At 40.9% G+C, this 15,477-nt stretch overlaps 1 protein-coding gene across 1 annotated transcript in view; it reads left to right on the forward strand.

Moving 5' to 3' along the window:
• Positions 1-2,344: 2,344 nt before the first annotated feature.
• Positions 2,345-15,477, forward strand: part of tprg1 (tumor protein p63 regulated 1) — a 32,092-nt gene continuing 18,959 nt past the window's right edge. The window contains exons 1-4 of the mRNA XM_072682991.1: positions 2,345-2,430; positions 2,837-3,081; positions 4,260-4,351; positions 13,395-13,571. Of these exons, the coding sequence (XP_072539092.1) occupies positions 2,845-3,081; positions 4,260-4,351; positions 13,395-13,571 (506 nt within the window). The 5' untranslated portion in view covers positions 2,345-2,430; positions 2,837-2,844. The remainder of the gene's footprint in view (positions 2,431-2,836; positions 3,082-4,259; positions 4,352-13,394; positions 13,572-15,477) is intronic.

Consider the following 15,477-nt stretch of genomic DNA (forward strand, 5'->3'; position numbering starts at 1 on the left):
GTGTTGGAAAATATCATGTGTGGGCACAGAACAAAGAACCCATTTCAAATACACCCCCCTTATTCTAAAGGCACTGTTAATATGCCTGTGATGGAGTGGAATTATAAATGCAATGGGTTTATTTAACTTCCATCCAGCGTGTGTGAATAGTTCCCTCTCACGGAGCGGCTCTAGGAGGATCCGTGGCCTCGAAGCGTGTCACGGCAAAGGCGATTAGCGGGAATAGAAATTGACGCCTAAATGGTGAAAGCTTTGGATGCATTGTGGGAGGGAAAGACTATAATTCTCGTGGAACAATCCACAGCATCCCACTCAACAAATTGTTGGAGGTACCATTGGAAGGCTATTGCTGCGTGAGGTAAAGGTATTTTTAGGACAGTGTGGCTGAGCTGGAACATGAGCGTAAAATAGGAGTAGCCAGCACAATGTGTTTGTGGCCAGTATGTCTGAAAAGCATGTAGGACAAATTGTTGTCTAAATCGCTGAAGCTCCATGTCCCTCTCTTCAAAGGCAGGGATGAGTGTGAAGAGAATGCTGTCTAGAAAAATACAGATACCAGCTTTAGGCTCATTGTCCAGCTACAGCTGTGGGTGGTTGAGATGTTCCTTCTTTTCTTTCTGTCTTTCTCTCCTTATTTGCTTCTTAATTTCAGGTACACTCTTAAAAATAAATGTTCCTCAGTGATTCTTGGCTTGGACATACAGTTCTAGGAAAAATCCTAAAAACTAACTGGTGTTAGACTTTTACTTAAAAAAAAGTCCAAGTCCGTAAAAGTCCAGTGGAGCTTCTGGGACAGTTATTTTTTAAACTTTAAAAATGGTCCTTTACACTTTCAATTTACATTGAAAGGTTCACTATATAGGCCTCTTAAACAATACCTGCATATGCTGCCTCTCTATGCTAAAATTGCCTCATCTTCTGTTAGTTTGTTGAAAGATTAGTTTGGCCATGACTGTCTGAGACAATTAGCAGGACTGACATCTCTCTCTCTCTTCATATGTATTTTACTAAGGAGAGGCTTCTGTCTGGACACTCTGCCATAAAGCCCAGATTGGAGGAGTGCTGCAGTGATGATTCGCTGCAGTGATGGTTAGTTTGGTGAGGCTGCCAGCTCTAGGAGGAGTCCTGGTTGTTCCAAACTGTTTCCATTTAAGATTTATGGAGGCCACTGCGCTCCTGGGAACTTTCACTGCAGCAGAAAAGTGATTTAGCCTTCTTCAGATCTGTGCGTCCACACAATCCTGTCTCTGAGCTCCACAGGCAGCTCTTTCCTCCCCATGGCTGTTTTTGCTCTGATTTGCATCTGTGTCAAGTCAAGTCAAATTTATTTGTATAGCGCTTTTTACAACTGTTGTCGTCACAAAGCAGTTTTACATAATTAGTACTTAATAAAGGACAGAGACAGAGAAGAAAGAAGAAAAGGGTCAAAGACCCCCGTGAGCAAGCCAACGGCGACAGTGGCAAGGAAAAACTCCCTCAGAGCTGGAGGACGAAACCTTGGGAGGAACCAAGACTCACAAGGGGGACCCATCCTCCTCTGGCCAGACTATTTAAACATTAATGATAAAAATTACCAAAGCAGATACAACAGAAAGTTGATAGTGGTGTCAGCTGTGAGATCTTATATAGACAGGTGTGTATCTTTTCAAGCGATATCCGAACAACTGAATTTACCACAGATGGACTCCAATCAAGGTATAGACACTCAAAGACATCTAAATCTACTGAATACTACATTTTTAGTTTTTTACTTTCTTAATAAATTTGCAAACAACATTTAAAAAGTCTGTTTTCACTTCTTGAAAATCCTATTCCTGAAGTGAAAGGGTCTGATGACATTGTGAATGCATGCATTGTGCATGTATGTATGTATGTATGTATATATATAGACACACATACATATATAGACCGTAGACCGCCCATTCACATTCTTGTTATAGTAATGTTATTATGGCGCTCATTGAAGATATAAGGGGTGTCAATAAAGGGCAACCAATCATTTACATATTTTTGTCTGAATGCACAGTACCAGCTTGTTTCAGTACAAAGTAATACATCAGCCCTGCCATTCTTTTTTTAAGCCTTCAAAAATGGATCTTATATCGTATCACCTTAAAACAACCTTTTCTTGCACTTTCATTTCAACTCTAGTGGATATGATCCCTCAAACAGGGCCAAAGGTCTGTCTCGGCAAATAAACTGCTGGAGTGTCCTAGGCAGCTGAATACCGTGTCCCTGCTGCTGCTGCTGCATCTGAGGTTGGCCTATTTGTTTTGCTTTTGTCTTTCCTCCACCCACTGGTTAAACTGGCTCACAGAATCACGGAAGCAGGAAATCGTGTGTCATGCACCTGCCTCTAACTAACGCAATCCACTCTTTATGCAGCTTAACTCTCTTCAGTTTCAATAAACTGCTGTTCCCCAGGCTCCGGTAAGCCACCACTTTTCATTGCATTATTATAAAAAAGGTGTTTGAATCTGCTCAGGAATAAAGATGAAGAAGTAATTCAACAACTCTTCCTGAAACACTATATATCTGCATATCTGCACTTTGTACTGCGGTAGGCAGGGTTGTGTGTTGTGGGGAGCGTGCAGAACACATTTTAGTTTCAGTTTTTTTTCTTTCCTGGATGAACTGAAACATGTGTCCGCTCTAGCCATGTGTAGGTCTTCTCCGGGGGGCACGTACTGTAATAGTAACTTGGGAGTTGTAGTGTTTAGTGAGCTTTGGTCCTTGTTCAACATTAAAAGGCACAGCCATTTAGACTCATGGTTTGTGGGTGTATGCCCCCATACATCCGGCTTGTCAGGCAATCAAAACATACCTGTCCTCACAGACAAAAGGATGTCGCAAACAGATGAGGAGTCGTTTAAGGCTGTGCAGCTTGACCAATCGGCCGCAAACCAGTCCACTAAACCAGAGCCGGAGGCCCTTCAGGTTGATTCGAGTGAAGCCGACCCAGCCAGATCTGAGGCTCCAGAAACAGGAGAAAGGACACCAGCCTCCAGTGAAACTGACCAAGCAGGGAGGTGGAGCTCTGCTGTGGATCAGTTCAAGCTCAAGAGATTTTTCGTCCTTCGGGTACTGCAAGACAACATCTCATTCTTGTTAAATCAAAATCTCAACCTGTGCACTCTTTAAAATAAACATGCTTCAGAGATATCTGCCAGCACTTTTCCCCTAAAGAACAATGTTTGGAAAAGAGAAGTGTGAATGTGAAGGACCCTTTATTTGGCTAGAGATTAAAAATCCAGGCCCAGAAATTTAAAATCTGCCCCATGATTTTGTTCCAGTTGCCTGGGCAGCTCTGTTGCTACTCAGATTTTCCAAGATTAGCAAAGAACATTTCCATCTGGTCTGGGTTCTTTAGGCCTTTAAAAGGTTCTTCACACTCATCTTTATTTGAAACATTTTTCTTCATGGAACCAAAAGTGGTTGTTGTATGGCATCCTTCACAGAACCATTTGAAGACCCTTTGTTTTTAAGAGTGTACAGTGGGGAAACTAGAGGTTACTCAATGGTTCTTGGCTTGAACATACAGTTCCAGCACAAAAACCTTTGGCATTATATGCTGTTGACTTCAAAATTTCTAAAAAAAAAAAACAATCTGTTCTTGTAGTTTTTATAGTAATGCAGATAAATAAGCAAATTGACCTTTAGTTCCACAAAATCAGTTACAGGAATAGAATCAATCACATTTTGCGTTTAAGTCCAGCTCAAGTTTTCAATCAATGCCAACACTTCCATTTTTTTATTGAGTAAATTCCCATTGTACATGGTTATCGATTGTATTATAAGATTGTCGCAATGGCAAACTCATTGCGTTCCAATAGTGACCGCGCCTACTGTAAATGTTTACTCACATGATAAACTAACAGTAAGGCCAAAACTCTAGCCTTTTTGTACTTATTTTTGCAGCCTAACACTAGTCTAGAGACAGCTGTGGCAGCTGACCTGAGAATATTTGCTTAGCAAATTCTGAACGTATGGCAGCTCACACACTGAGACATTGTTCAGTGTGCAGAGTGCACTCAAAGTTCAAGAGAAAATGCTGTCACAGGAGCGCTCAGGGGCCTACTGAGCCATTTCTGTTAAAATATTAAAAGGCATTTGTAGTAGAGGCTTGTCATTAAACAGAGCTCAGAGGACACAACCGGCAAGTTGATGTCATATCTTTACTGACTTACTGTTTATCTAAAGCTAATCACTCCCATTTTATTTGCTGCAATTAAGTATGCTGTATTTTGTTCCTGGTTTAGCCTGGAACTCTGGATCATGCCATTGAGGATCTCAAACACCTGGTAAATCAGAAGGAGGACGGCGCTGTGCAGGGTGTTTGGCTGTTGACTGAGTATGTTTTTCACCTGTTTTTATCAGTTACATATGTGGACTAGATTAAGGCCCAGATCTCCTGTTTGTCTGCTTCTGTTTTTTTCCATTGGAAACCCAGGTTTAGTGCTTAGAAGTCACGGTCATGATTCACTAAATGGGGGTAGGGGCCCTTGACTATCCTTAATAGTCTGTTAAAACTGTCACACCCCCACACTGAACAGTTGTCACCCTGGAATGTGGGAGTGTCATGCTTTGCTTGAACATGAAGCACAAAGGTAATGAATGAGTGGGCTAACACAGACTCAAGGTCATTCGTACTGTACCTGGCAGGATTTATGCAGTTATTGAAGCAAGGGTTTTAGAGAAGTAGTGATGCAGACATCTCATTTTTGCTCCTGGGAGCTTTGATGCACTGCACACAGCCAAGAGCTCACATTCACTACCAGTATAATCATACAGTACCCAAAGGAGAATTAATTCATCAGGGATGATTTTTTTTAACAATGCTCTTTTCCAATGAGCTCAACACCAAATGAACACAGCACAGCTCATTTCACAGCTTATTAATCAGTGTTTCTGGGGATACAGGTGTTCTCTGTGGAAGGATGTTGTGGATGGAGGGGCTTCAAGTAGGCCCAAGTTGTAAGACCAAAGCAATGTGTTTGTGTGAAGTACATGAATACCATTAAAACATACATTAGCACATTAAGCTTGATTTACAAAGACCAAAAAATAGTGTAATTGGTCAACTTTCAGTTTGTTTCATAAAACTGAAAAAGTCTTCATGGTCTGTATGACACATTGCAACTATGCAACATTAATAATTTGATCGATTCAGACATCCAAATATTTGGCCCACTTGGCTCTGTGACTGATGTGCATTTTGTTGCTGTGCAGTAATAGAAACTTTTATTTTCCCCAGTCAAACTCAACAAACATTTTGAATTAATGAACACAAATGTAGCTACAGATTGACCCAAAAACATGAATGTCATGAAACAAAGGGTTTCATTTTACTTTGCTCAGGTATTCACTACAAAGTTGTACCTGCATTCATTCAGACTGCCTCTTTTCAGAGAAACAGGAAGATGTTGAGCCAGAAGTCCTGATGTTTTCAGCATAAACATGTTTATAGTAATGCCTTACAACTGGATAAGCCTCATGTCCAAATAAGCTATGCAATTCAGTACTTTTTTCAGTACACACTTTTTACTAGCTTGCATTTGAGGCCCTGTCCACACATAATAATGTTAAACATAACTTTTTTTTTGCATTTTTGGCACATTGTTCTAGTTGACAAAAAAATGCAGGGTTTAATTTACTATACCGACAAAACATTCTGCACTACAAAAACTCTAGGTGTGTGTGGATGATTCAGCGACTAGGGTACAGAGGATCAATAACATGGCATTTTATGTGCCAGTAAAAAATAAAAAAAAAGGAAGAGAGAAATATGCTTTATTTAAAAACACAATCACATGCTACATTTGCAGTGTTCTCATACCATGCATCAAACAATAGCACCAAATACAGAAACACAAGATAACCACACACACCTGCCCAGAATCAAGATATATTAATACAAAAAATAAAAACAAAAAGGTAACTCCTCTTTACTACCATTAACCAAACTACACCAGGCAGTGCTTGCTCTAGCATAGGGAACAGAGCAGGATGTATAGGTGCACCTTTCTTATCTGTTCAAAACCCCAGGTGTTACAATCAAAGCTGTTCTAAAACAGCTTGGATCTATGGGTAAAATACCACCTTAAAAAGAAAAGCACATCCTCAACTCCTCTAAAGTAAAGTTAAGAAGTGCACAAGTACAATACCTAGCCCACAGGCTAAAAAAAGTAATAAAACCACAGCCCATTACATGTCCCTGTAGCAGCCATCTTGATCCCTGTCTTTAAATGGTTGGCTCCTCCCCTCTTACTCCAGCAAGGACTCTCATTGGGCAGTAGGATTCTACCTGCTGAAGGCTAGTGAGCATGACTATCTATGGAGGAGGAGCTAGAGAGAGAAACACACACACAAATACAAAAACCGAGTGCTTGCACATTACACTGTGAATCATCTTTGCATTGTATTTGGGTCTATTTGGGACATTATGCTCGCTTCCTGAAGAAATTCACATCAGCGCCCCCTTGCTTCCTCTAAAAGATTAGCAGAAATGCGGCTGAAGACATGGGGAAAAACTATGTTAGAGGGCTGTATGGTTGGTGTTGTGTAGCGTAGTGGGTAATAACACTGCCTTCTCCTAGGTTGTGACTCTCTGGCCTGGCAAGCACACCACCTTCGCCTACCTATGTAACCTGTTTCAGATGTAAGTCACTCTGGATAAGAGCTCAGCCAAATGCCATAAATGTAAATGCAAAGCAGCTAGCCACTGGTGAAAGATGTGATTCAGCTCACTATGAGGAAAGGTTCTGCATTCATTGAAACATACAAACCACAAAAAATACGAAACACCCTAAAACCAGCATAGCCAAGTCTCTACAACGTACAGATGTTTTTTAGCAGAATTTTTTAGCAGCTGCAGTTACACAATCCTGAAATCCCCCCCCCCCCCACACACACACACACACTTGCTATTCCCTGCCTCTTCTAGTAAATCTGCTTCAGCATATCAGGAAGGCAAACTTACTAATTCCATGTCTTTTATGCTGCTCAAATCAACACACGTGCTCAAATATTTATGTGCCTCCTTTTCCAATACAATCACGGCATGAAACTAACAATCTGCTTGTCTGATAGCGTGGATTGATTCCCGTTACAGTCCGTAGACTGCCAGATGTGTCTGTTTTGGAATTGAACCAAACACGTTAATGGCTTGACACGCTATCCATGCCATTCTTTGTAGTCTTTCACTCATTCCTCGGAGGAAGATTGCACTATAGAGGCTCAGGTTCTGCATTGAGAAACTGTGTTAACTGCCTGTGCTTTCAGAGGACTTCCTCTTCATTACTTCACCATGCACCTTGTCAAACTGCCTGTACTGCCTGTATAACTGCCTGCGCTTTCAGAGGACTTCCTCTTCGTTACTTCACCATGTACCTTGCAAAACACCATGCATCATAACGTCTGTTAGACTTGTGTCACTTACTGAGGGGAAGAAGCTCAGATGTAAATGGCAAACAAATCAGTGTGTGCCGGCCATCAACTCAACATCAAGCTGGCTTATAATGTGATCGCCCTGCGTTACTGTTGCCGAAGCAAGTGCAAGACAAAGAGACCACTTTACACAAGCATCTTGGAGATGCCACACTGTGGAATGGCTGAAGCTAGAGGTCCATTATTGTAGCCTTTGCTCTGTAACTAAGTAAGATGTGCAGGAAATTATTAAAGTGAAATAAACAGGCAGCAAAACAGGGCTGCTGGAGGACGCTTTGCTAAATGCGCTGGCGGATGTCAGCTCCTATCTGTCGGGATGCAGGCTTTCAGGAAACTCTTTTAAGACCTTACCACGTGAGGATGAATAATATATCTCATTTTCCTCGGCCCAACACACACACACACACACACACATACACACACAAAAACTTATTCCCTGCAATGTCTGAGCAGTTCTGTGGCTTGAGTTTGAATACTTGCCATCATGTATGTAGCATATATATTTATGTAATGCCAAAAACCTTTATCTCCAAAATAGCACTTTACAGAAAAAGCAAAAAACTTCATTGACATCACCAGGTGCTGAGTATATTCTTTGATGATGCTTTGCCAAGCCTCTAATGTAACCATCATCAGCTCTTGCATGTTTCAGAGCCTTGTTCCCTTATGTTTCCACTCCAGCATATAGAATGCATGCACAGTTATTTAACACCGGGTCACTGGCAAGAGCTTTTAATTTTTTTACTTTGAAAAACACCTGCATTGGGATCATTATCTTGCTGTAGGATGAAGTGCCAACCAATGAGCAGATAAGAAGTTCCTATATACCCCAGAATTCTTTGTGCTACTGCCTTCAGCAATCAGTCAATGATCAGTGCCAGTGCCAGCCATACATACCCAAGCCATGACACCCCTTCACCAGGTTTCACAGATGAGGGGGTATGCTTTTGATCTTTGGCAGTCCATATTTTGCTCTACTCTGATACAGGTTCATCTTGGTCTCATCTGTCCACAAGACCTTTTCCAGAATTCTGCAGCCTCTTATAAGTACCTTTTTTTTTGCTGTATTCTCATTATTCTGTTTAGTGGTTTTCATCTTGCAGTGTAGCCTCTGTATTTCTGTTCATGTAGTCATCTGCATATAGGTGTCTATGACAAATACAGACCCGTCTCATGAAGGCTGTTTCTAATCTGTCAGACAGATAACTGAGAATTTGTTTGGCTGGCATATTTTTGGGCGGGGCCTGTATAATCTTTTTGTCAAAAATTAGAAAAAACATGGCAAATACAAACAGGGATTTCCATCTTCCACGTAATTCTATATTTTTTTCACTTGTTTGACTCATGCAATTGTTTTCATATGTGATTATTCACATTTTAAATACATGTGTTTTTTCTTTAAGTGTAATTTAAGTGTGGCTCAGCTTTCCACTGTAAGCTTAAGTACCTTAGAAGAAAACATCCTGCTGTGGTTTATGAGAAAGACTGCTGCAGCAGTACCCTGAGGTACAGTCAGTAAATGTCAGCTTTCCCCATCACCATGCCGGCGCACTGACAAACTGAACTCTTCCCTGAGGAAACAGAGTGTAAACTGGCTCCTGCTAATGTAGACACCTTTACTAAAATCTCTAAAGGCTTAGAGCCTTGAAGAACCTTCAATTGATGTAAGGGCTCTTCACCCATTGAACGGTTCTTCACAGTCACACATCTCTATTAGGCTTTTTAGTGAACCAAAAAAATGGTTCTAGCACAAAGAATCTTTTGTAGCACCTTCATGTTTAAGAGTGTAGTTGAGAGTCCGAATTTGCCTTCCGAGCTGTGTGTGTGTGGGTGTGTGTGTGTGTGTGTGTGTGTGGGGGGGGGTCCTGAGGGTTACTCTGTTTACAGTATCACACTCACAGTCCCCCAAGGCACCTCAAGAGAAAATGGGTCAATGTGTTTTAGTGTGTGTGTGTCCTTTCACACCTCTATTCCCTAGACCCTCTAATGTCTGGCTATGTAGCCCTGCATGATGAAGAATCTGCACTTCCAAGTCTTTTTAAGTTTGTTCTGACAGACATTCTATCACTCGGGATGAATCTCTGTATCAATCCGCCTTGCTCACCTGTAACCTAGCAACTACCAGATGGTGTGATTTTTCTTTTAGGTTTAAAATGACAGTTAATGACCCTGCTGTGAAGAACTAACATAACTGTCACACCGTGTCCCGACAGCAAGCGCCGCATGCACAATGCAACCACAAAACCCAGAACTGCCATTACAATGAAGCTCTCTATACTCTCCACCAGCAGCTGAGCACCACTATTGGCAGACACTGTTTCTCTGCTTTCATGTCTTTTATTTATATGTATAGCGTTATATATTCATGAAAACATAGTTACGCTCGCCAAACACAGACAAGGAGAAACTTATAAGAGCTGTATGATCCTCACTGTTTGACTGGAGCAGCTCTTGATTACAGATCAGAGCTATTTTTCTCTGCGGATGTAAGAGTGTAAACCTTCATTTTTAGCAGTTTTGTGTCTTAATTGTCTGAAAATCGAATACACTAACGCTATCAAGATCGCTGAAATAATACACTCAAGGCTGTGCTATACCCTGAATATTTGCATGGGTGTGCTTATCTTGGGCCTAGTGCCTACAACTGCGACACACTCGTACCAAAATCTCCAGTAGTTTTATTTAAAAATGGTGTATGATATACCACCACTGGCCTTCTCACTTGCTCATAGCTCAAGAGCAATATATCTGTAAATTTGAGTTGCTGGGTTTTTATTTATCAGCATAATGCCTGTATTTACACTCAATTATAGTATGATATTGTAATCTGCTTATTTCATTGTTAAGTTGCCACTGAATTGATGATTTCAAACACATGGTATCAGTGAAGGTTCAGAACCCACACTTCCAACAGAATGTCTCTTCTGGATTCAATAGACCTCTAAAGTTATTCTGAAGTCTGTGAGATGCCATGTATTAGGACCCCTGGGTCTGAGCTGAATCACGCTGTAGTAAATATAAGCGTTCTTAACATGTATATCTTTCTCAAAATTGCAACAGAATCCTCTGAATTGCAAGGTGAATTTTGCTATGAGAACTCACACTGCTGCAAACTGCCATCCTCACCAAAATACCTTAAAACAAACCTTTCTCAAATGTGCCTAGTTACATTTCTTTAGCAGTAGTGGAGCACGGCTTCAGTAGGTAGTGTAGTTATATTTTGGTATTTTCTATTAGTAAGTTTAGCTTTTAGGGGCAGCTGTGACCTAAAGGTTAGAGAAGCAGGCTTTGACCAGCAGGAAAAAGGGCTTGATCAGGTTCACATCCGGACACATCAACCGTCACATGTCCTCCAGGCTCCCTGCTGAGAGACACTCCAAGAAAAGATTTAATAGAGCTGGGAAGGTAATAGAGTTGTTTTCCACTCTAAAACTGTCTTGTCTTTTGCATGTTCTTTCTAAATCACACTTTCTTTCTCTCCTCTGCCCCACAGCTCTCCTTAACACACACACTCACCTGCAGCAGTGACAAACTGAAGCTAAATCGCTCGAGAGTGAGAGCTCGCAAGCCGTCCGTGTTTGGTGTTTGTTTCAAAAGAAGGTCATTCATATTCAGGGCTCATGTGTCACTGATTCGTTTTCTGAACTCGTCTTTCTTCCTTGTGTCGGCGGAGCGTTTGGGACCTGAAGATGCAGGCATTCATATTTGATGAGGTTTTTGCCAAAGGCAATTCTTGAAATTTTGAAGCTTTTAGAATATGTACATAATTGAGAGGCTTTTGCGCTTTTGTCTTACCTCAAAATAACTCGCACAAAATCCGCTCTGCTCCGTCAAAATATGCCACCCACAACTGCAGAATTAGACAGACGTGTGCGCAAACTCCTCAAGCAAATGCTGTACAGGCCCCATGAACATTCACTATACGCCCAAGACACCGGTGCTTTCTTAATTTCTAAGAATTATAGTGCAGCCAGCTAAGCGTTTTCCTGTGATCTTATTGTTTTCAGTGATTTATTTTAATGCACGATGTGGATCACTCCTTCTTGGGATCACAGCTTGAGATGTAATTACTCTGTTTGCGCTGAATTTATTCATGACGCCCTAAGCACAAAGCCAAATAGATTGAAACCCTGCGCATTTCTCATGCGTTTAATTCCCCTGGTCCTGTCGCTGATACCCAGGTGCCTAATCCGTCATTCTCTACTTTAATTTTCAGCAGCGTTTTTATTTTGTTTCAGAGTCTTTGCTGAAAACAAGAGCTGGTTGGGTTAACAGGCGGCTTGGTGTGAATATAGGCCAGTGTTGGCGGAGCCAGGCTAATGTATGCAGCTCTGAGAGGAGCTCTGGAGTCAGGCAGGTCCAGCAGGAGCCCACAGAACCCACGCTAATACGCTGAGTACTCTGAGCTTAGCCCTGCTAACTCCTGGTGGAGAAAGAAAGAGTTCTTAAAAGTCTGCCCCTCAACACTTTAAGCTGTTCTTACTAAGATAGGAGTGGTAAGATGTGTTTTCATATGGATGCATAACACCAACAATTTATTAGTATTTCTGTACAATTCAACTGAAATGCATCCAAAGTCATTTTAAGTGTTTTGATTTTAAATGGTTCTTTATTAAAACACTTAACCGCTTGGATTTCTTTAGAGTGAGAGTGTTGGAAACCAGGAGTCCAAATGTCAACAACACAATTATAGGCATTTTATTCACTAAAATAAACATTGAACCACTGTGACATCTGGTTATTATACAGTAGCAAGAAAAAGTTCTTTAGAATTTTAGTTTTCTGCATTAATTTGTCAAAAAATGTAATCTGATCCTCATCCAAGCGAAGCATATTGACAAATATAATGTGCCTAAAATAATGTTTTTTTTGTGTTATTTTATATATTTCACATTATATTTGCCAATACGTTTGACTTAGATGAGAATCAGATCACATCTAATGACAAATGAATACAGAACACCATAAAACTCCAAAGTTATCACATACTTTTTCTTGACACTGTATGCAGGCCTAATGTTGATGGTGAAGTTCCCTTTTGTAAAAATCCCTGCATGGACTGTTCATCATGAATGTACTTAAAATAAAGGTCTTCGGCTAAAACCTTCTATCAAAAACGTTCATGAAACATCAATTTTTAAGATCTATATTTTAGGTCTATATTTAGGTCTATTTTGGGCATTACGCATGCTTTTTTGACATGAAACATTCTAAGGTATTACTGCCCCCTGCTGGGCTGGCATAATGGCAGTGGTGTTTTAGGGCTGTTTTTGCTGCCCCACCTCCAACATTTTTGGTGTTACTGGAATACCAGCTTGAAAGCTGCATGGGACCAGTGCCCCCACTTCTCCTAATTTAGATGACAATGGTTAAACTGAGAGCAGACAGTCTTTTATATTTTTGGGTAGCTGTTTTAATTCCTTGATACCTCTATCTCTCACTATCTCTCTATAACTATCTATCTATCTATCTATCTATCTATCTATCTATCTCAGTTCTATAACTGAACTGAGCTTCCAAATTTCACTGAATCCAACTGGATTTAACTGCAACACTTACTACGACATAAAATGTTGCTCATTTGCACTATGATTATTTGCACAGCTGTACAGATGTTCATTTTCTGTAAATGTTTATATCATCTGTAACTTTCTGTACATAACAGTATGTGTATATATGTCTATTTAGGCTACTTGTGGATACGTAGTGTTTGTGCCTGTATAAGTACAGATTTAAGTACGAAGTACGAAGATCTCTCTTAGCTTCCTCAGCTTGTAGTATTTTTTAAAATTAATTGTTTAGTGTACTTTTCACTGTTAGTGTAATACTTGTTAATAGTCATACTGTCATACTTGTGTTGCTCTCACCCAGTAAAATTCCTTGTATGTGTAACATATTTGGTGAAATAAAGAGATTCTGATTCTGATTCTCTCCCTCGCCCTACCTAGGATTGATCACTGGAACAATGAGAAAGAGCGGTTGGTGTTCATCACGGAGAACTCTCTCCTCATCTGCAAGTATGACTTTATCATGCTGAACTGTGAGCAGATCCAGAGGGTTCCTCTCAACTTTGTGGACCGCATTACCCATGGTGCCTTCACCTTCCCCCCTCGGTCCCTCCTCAAGTGAGTAAATGTCTGTGTCTCTATACCGTCACGTCTTCAGTCAAAGGTCAGAATCCAGCATCGTGCTTAATCTCCATAGAGGCACCCTTTCTCCAGAAGTCGCAATTAGGCTCTTAGCAAAGTGGGGCCTGTGTTCCCCAAATGTCCTAATGCTTTTTGAGCAATTTTACACCTGTTACTCATGGGTAATGAAAGTGCCAGCAGGGTGAAGGCTAGCATGTACTTCCTGAAAGTCATGAAGACATGAAACAAGCCACTGCATCTTTTCCAACTGCCACTAACACAACTGGATCACTGGATAGCTGAACACATTTGGTAGCTACATAGGCTAACAGATGCCCACATGGGGCTGAGTGATGAGGAAGAGTGAGGGCAATCCTACACGTCAGAGAGAGCGAGGCCAATTATGCTCTCTGAAACTTCCAGCTACCACTAGGGATGCCACAGCGCTCTCCCAGCGATCCCAGCAATCTCCCAGCGATCTCCTGATGATGAGTCAATGTTGTCAAGAGTTCATAACAACAAGAGACATAATTAGATAAGAACCAACAGATCTGCACGTACATACATTTAAAACACTATTCACTGCAATGGTTGCTTTGCTAAATGTTGATGAGTATCCTACAGCTTTCACATTTCATGGCTATTATCGGGGCACACTTAAGGTTAGCATGGTGAAGCAAATACAGAACAGGACTTCCAGAAGAACAAAGTTGTGACTTATTTATCTCACCCGTATGAGCCCTGTGCTGGACTGTTCTTTAGAACTGCTTAAATTACCGTAAGCCATCTCAGCTCCATTTCAGATCCATTCTGAGTCATAGCATTTACTAGCAGTGACTATTACAGTGGAAGTGTGTTGCTTTGTGCATTCATGCTCACTATAATGGGCAGTGGTGGCTCAGCGGTTAGAGCGCCGGGATATCGATAACAGGGTTGTGGGTTCGATTCCCAGGCTCGGCAAGCTGCCTTTACCCTCTCTGCTCCCCGGGCGCTGGAGTTGGCTGCCCACCGCTCTGGGTGTGTGTGTGTGTACTCACTGCCCCTAACACATGTGTGAGTGTGTGTTCACTACCAGATGGGTTAAATGCGGAGGACACATTTCGCTGTACAGTGACAAATAAGTGCACCTTTACCTTTATAATGAACACTAGATGACTTTACTAAGTTCTCTTTCCTCACTATGAAGGTGTGCTGAATTTTTGTATCAGAATTTCTTCATTAAAGGAATACTTCAGTGTTTTTGTCAACTATCTCTGTCTGCTACGTCTACAGTATACAGTACCACCAATGACCTTGCACAAGCATTTCATACGTTTTCTGCTATTAGAAAAAATTATATGTTGTGAAATATGTTAACAAAGCCGGTCTTACAAAATTCTATCCAACTTTAAAACTTATGGCTTCTTGATTATGTTTTTTTCCCCTGGTATCCATGAAAACATCTGCCAACTTAGAAAGTTAGAAAGATCAGACACAGATTTGTAACTTCATTTTTACAGTTTTGCCTTGTATCTCCAAAATGGTATCTTTTAGAAGAATGGAAAAAAACCTTCCTAACTTTTAATGAAAGTCAGTGTAGAAAGATTAATGTAAGCCATCATGAAATTGTGATACAACAAAAAAAGAACAAATGCCAGTTTCAGTGACACACATGGAAATACAAGGTTTTTACTTGAAAGCAACAATATTCATAAACACTCACCGACAGAACCCAGTAACTAACCACTGGCTTCTGTTATACAAGCTTTGTGTGGCAGCGGGTATTTTTTTGGCGTATGACGGACGGCGGGTGGTGGACGTGTTAAAGCTAATGTCTACAAATGCAGCAGGCAGAGATTAGGTTGATGTTAAATCCTGGAGTATTGCTTAATGCACATTTTATAGCTCTTTTATGGCTTTTTTA

Source organism: Salminus brasiliensis, chromosome 7 (assembly GCF_030463535.1).
Source record: "Salminus brasiliensis chromosome 7, fSalBra1.hap2, whole genome shotgun sequence".
Classification (NCBI taxonomy): Eukaryota; Metazoa; Chordata; class Actinopteri; order Characiformes; family Bryconidae; genus Salminus; species Salminus brasiliensis.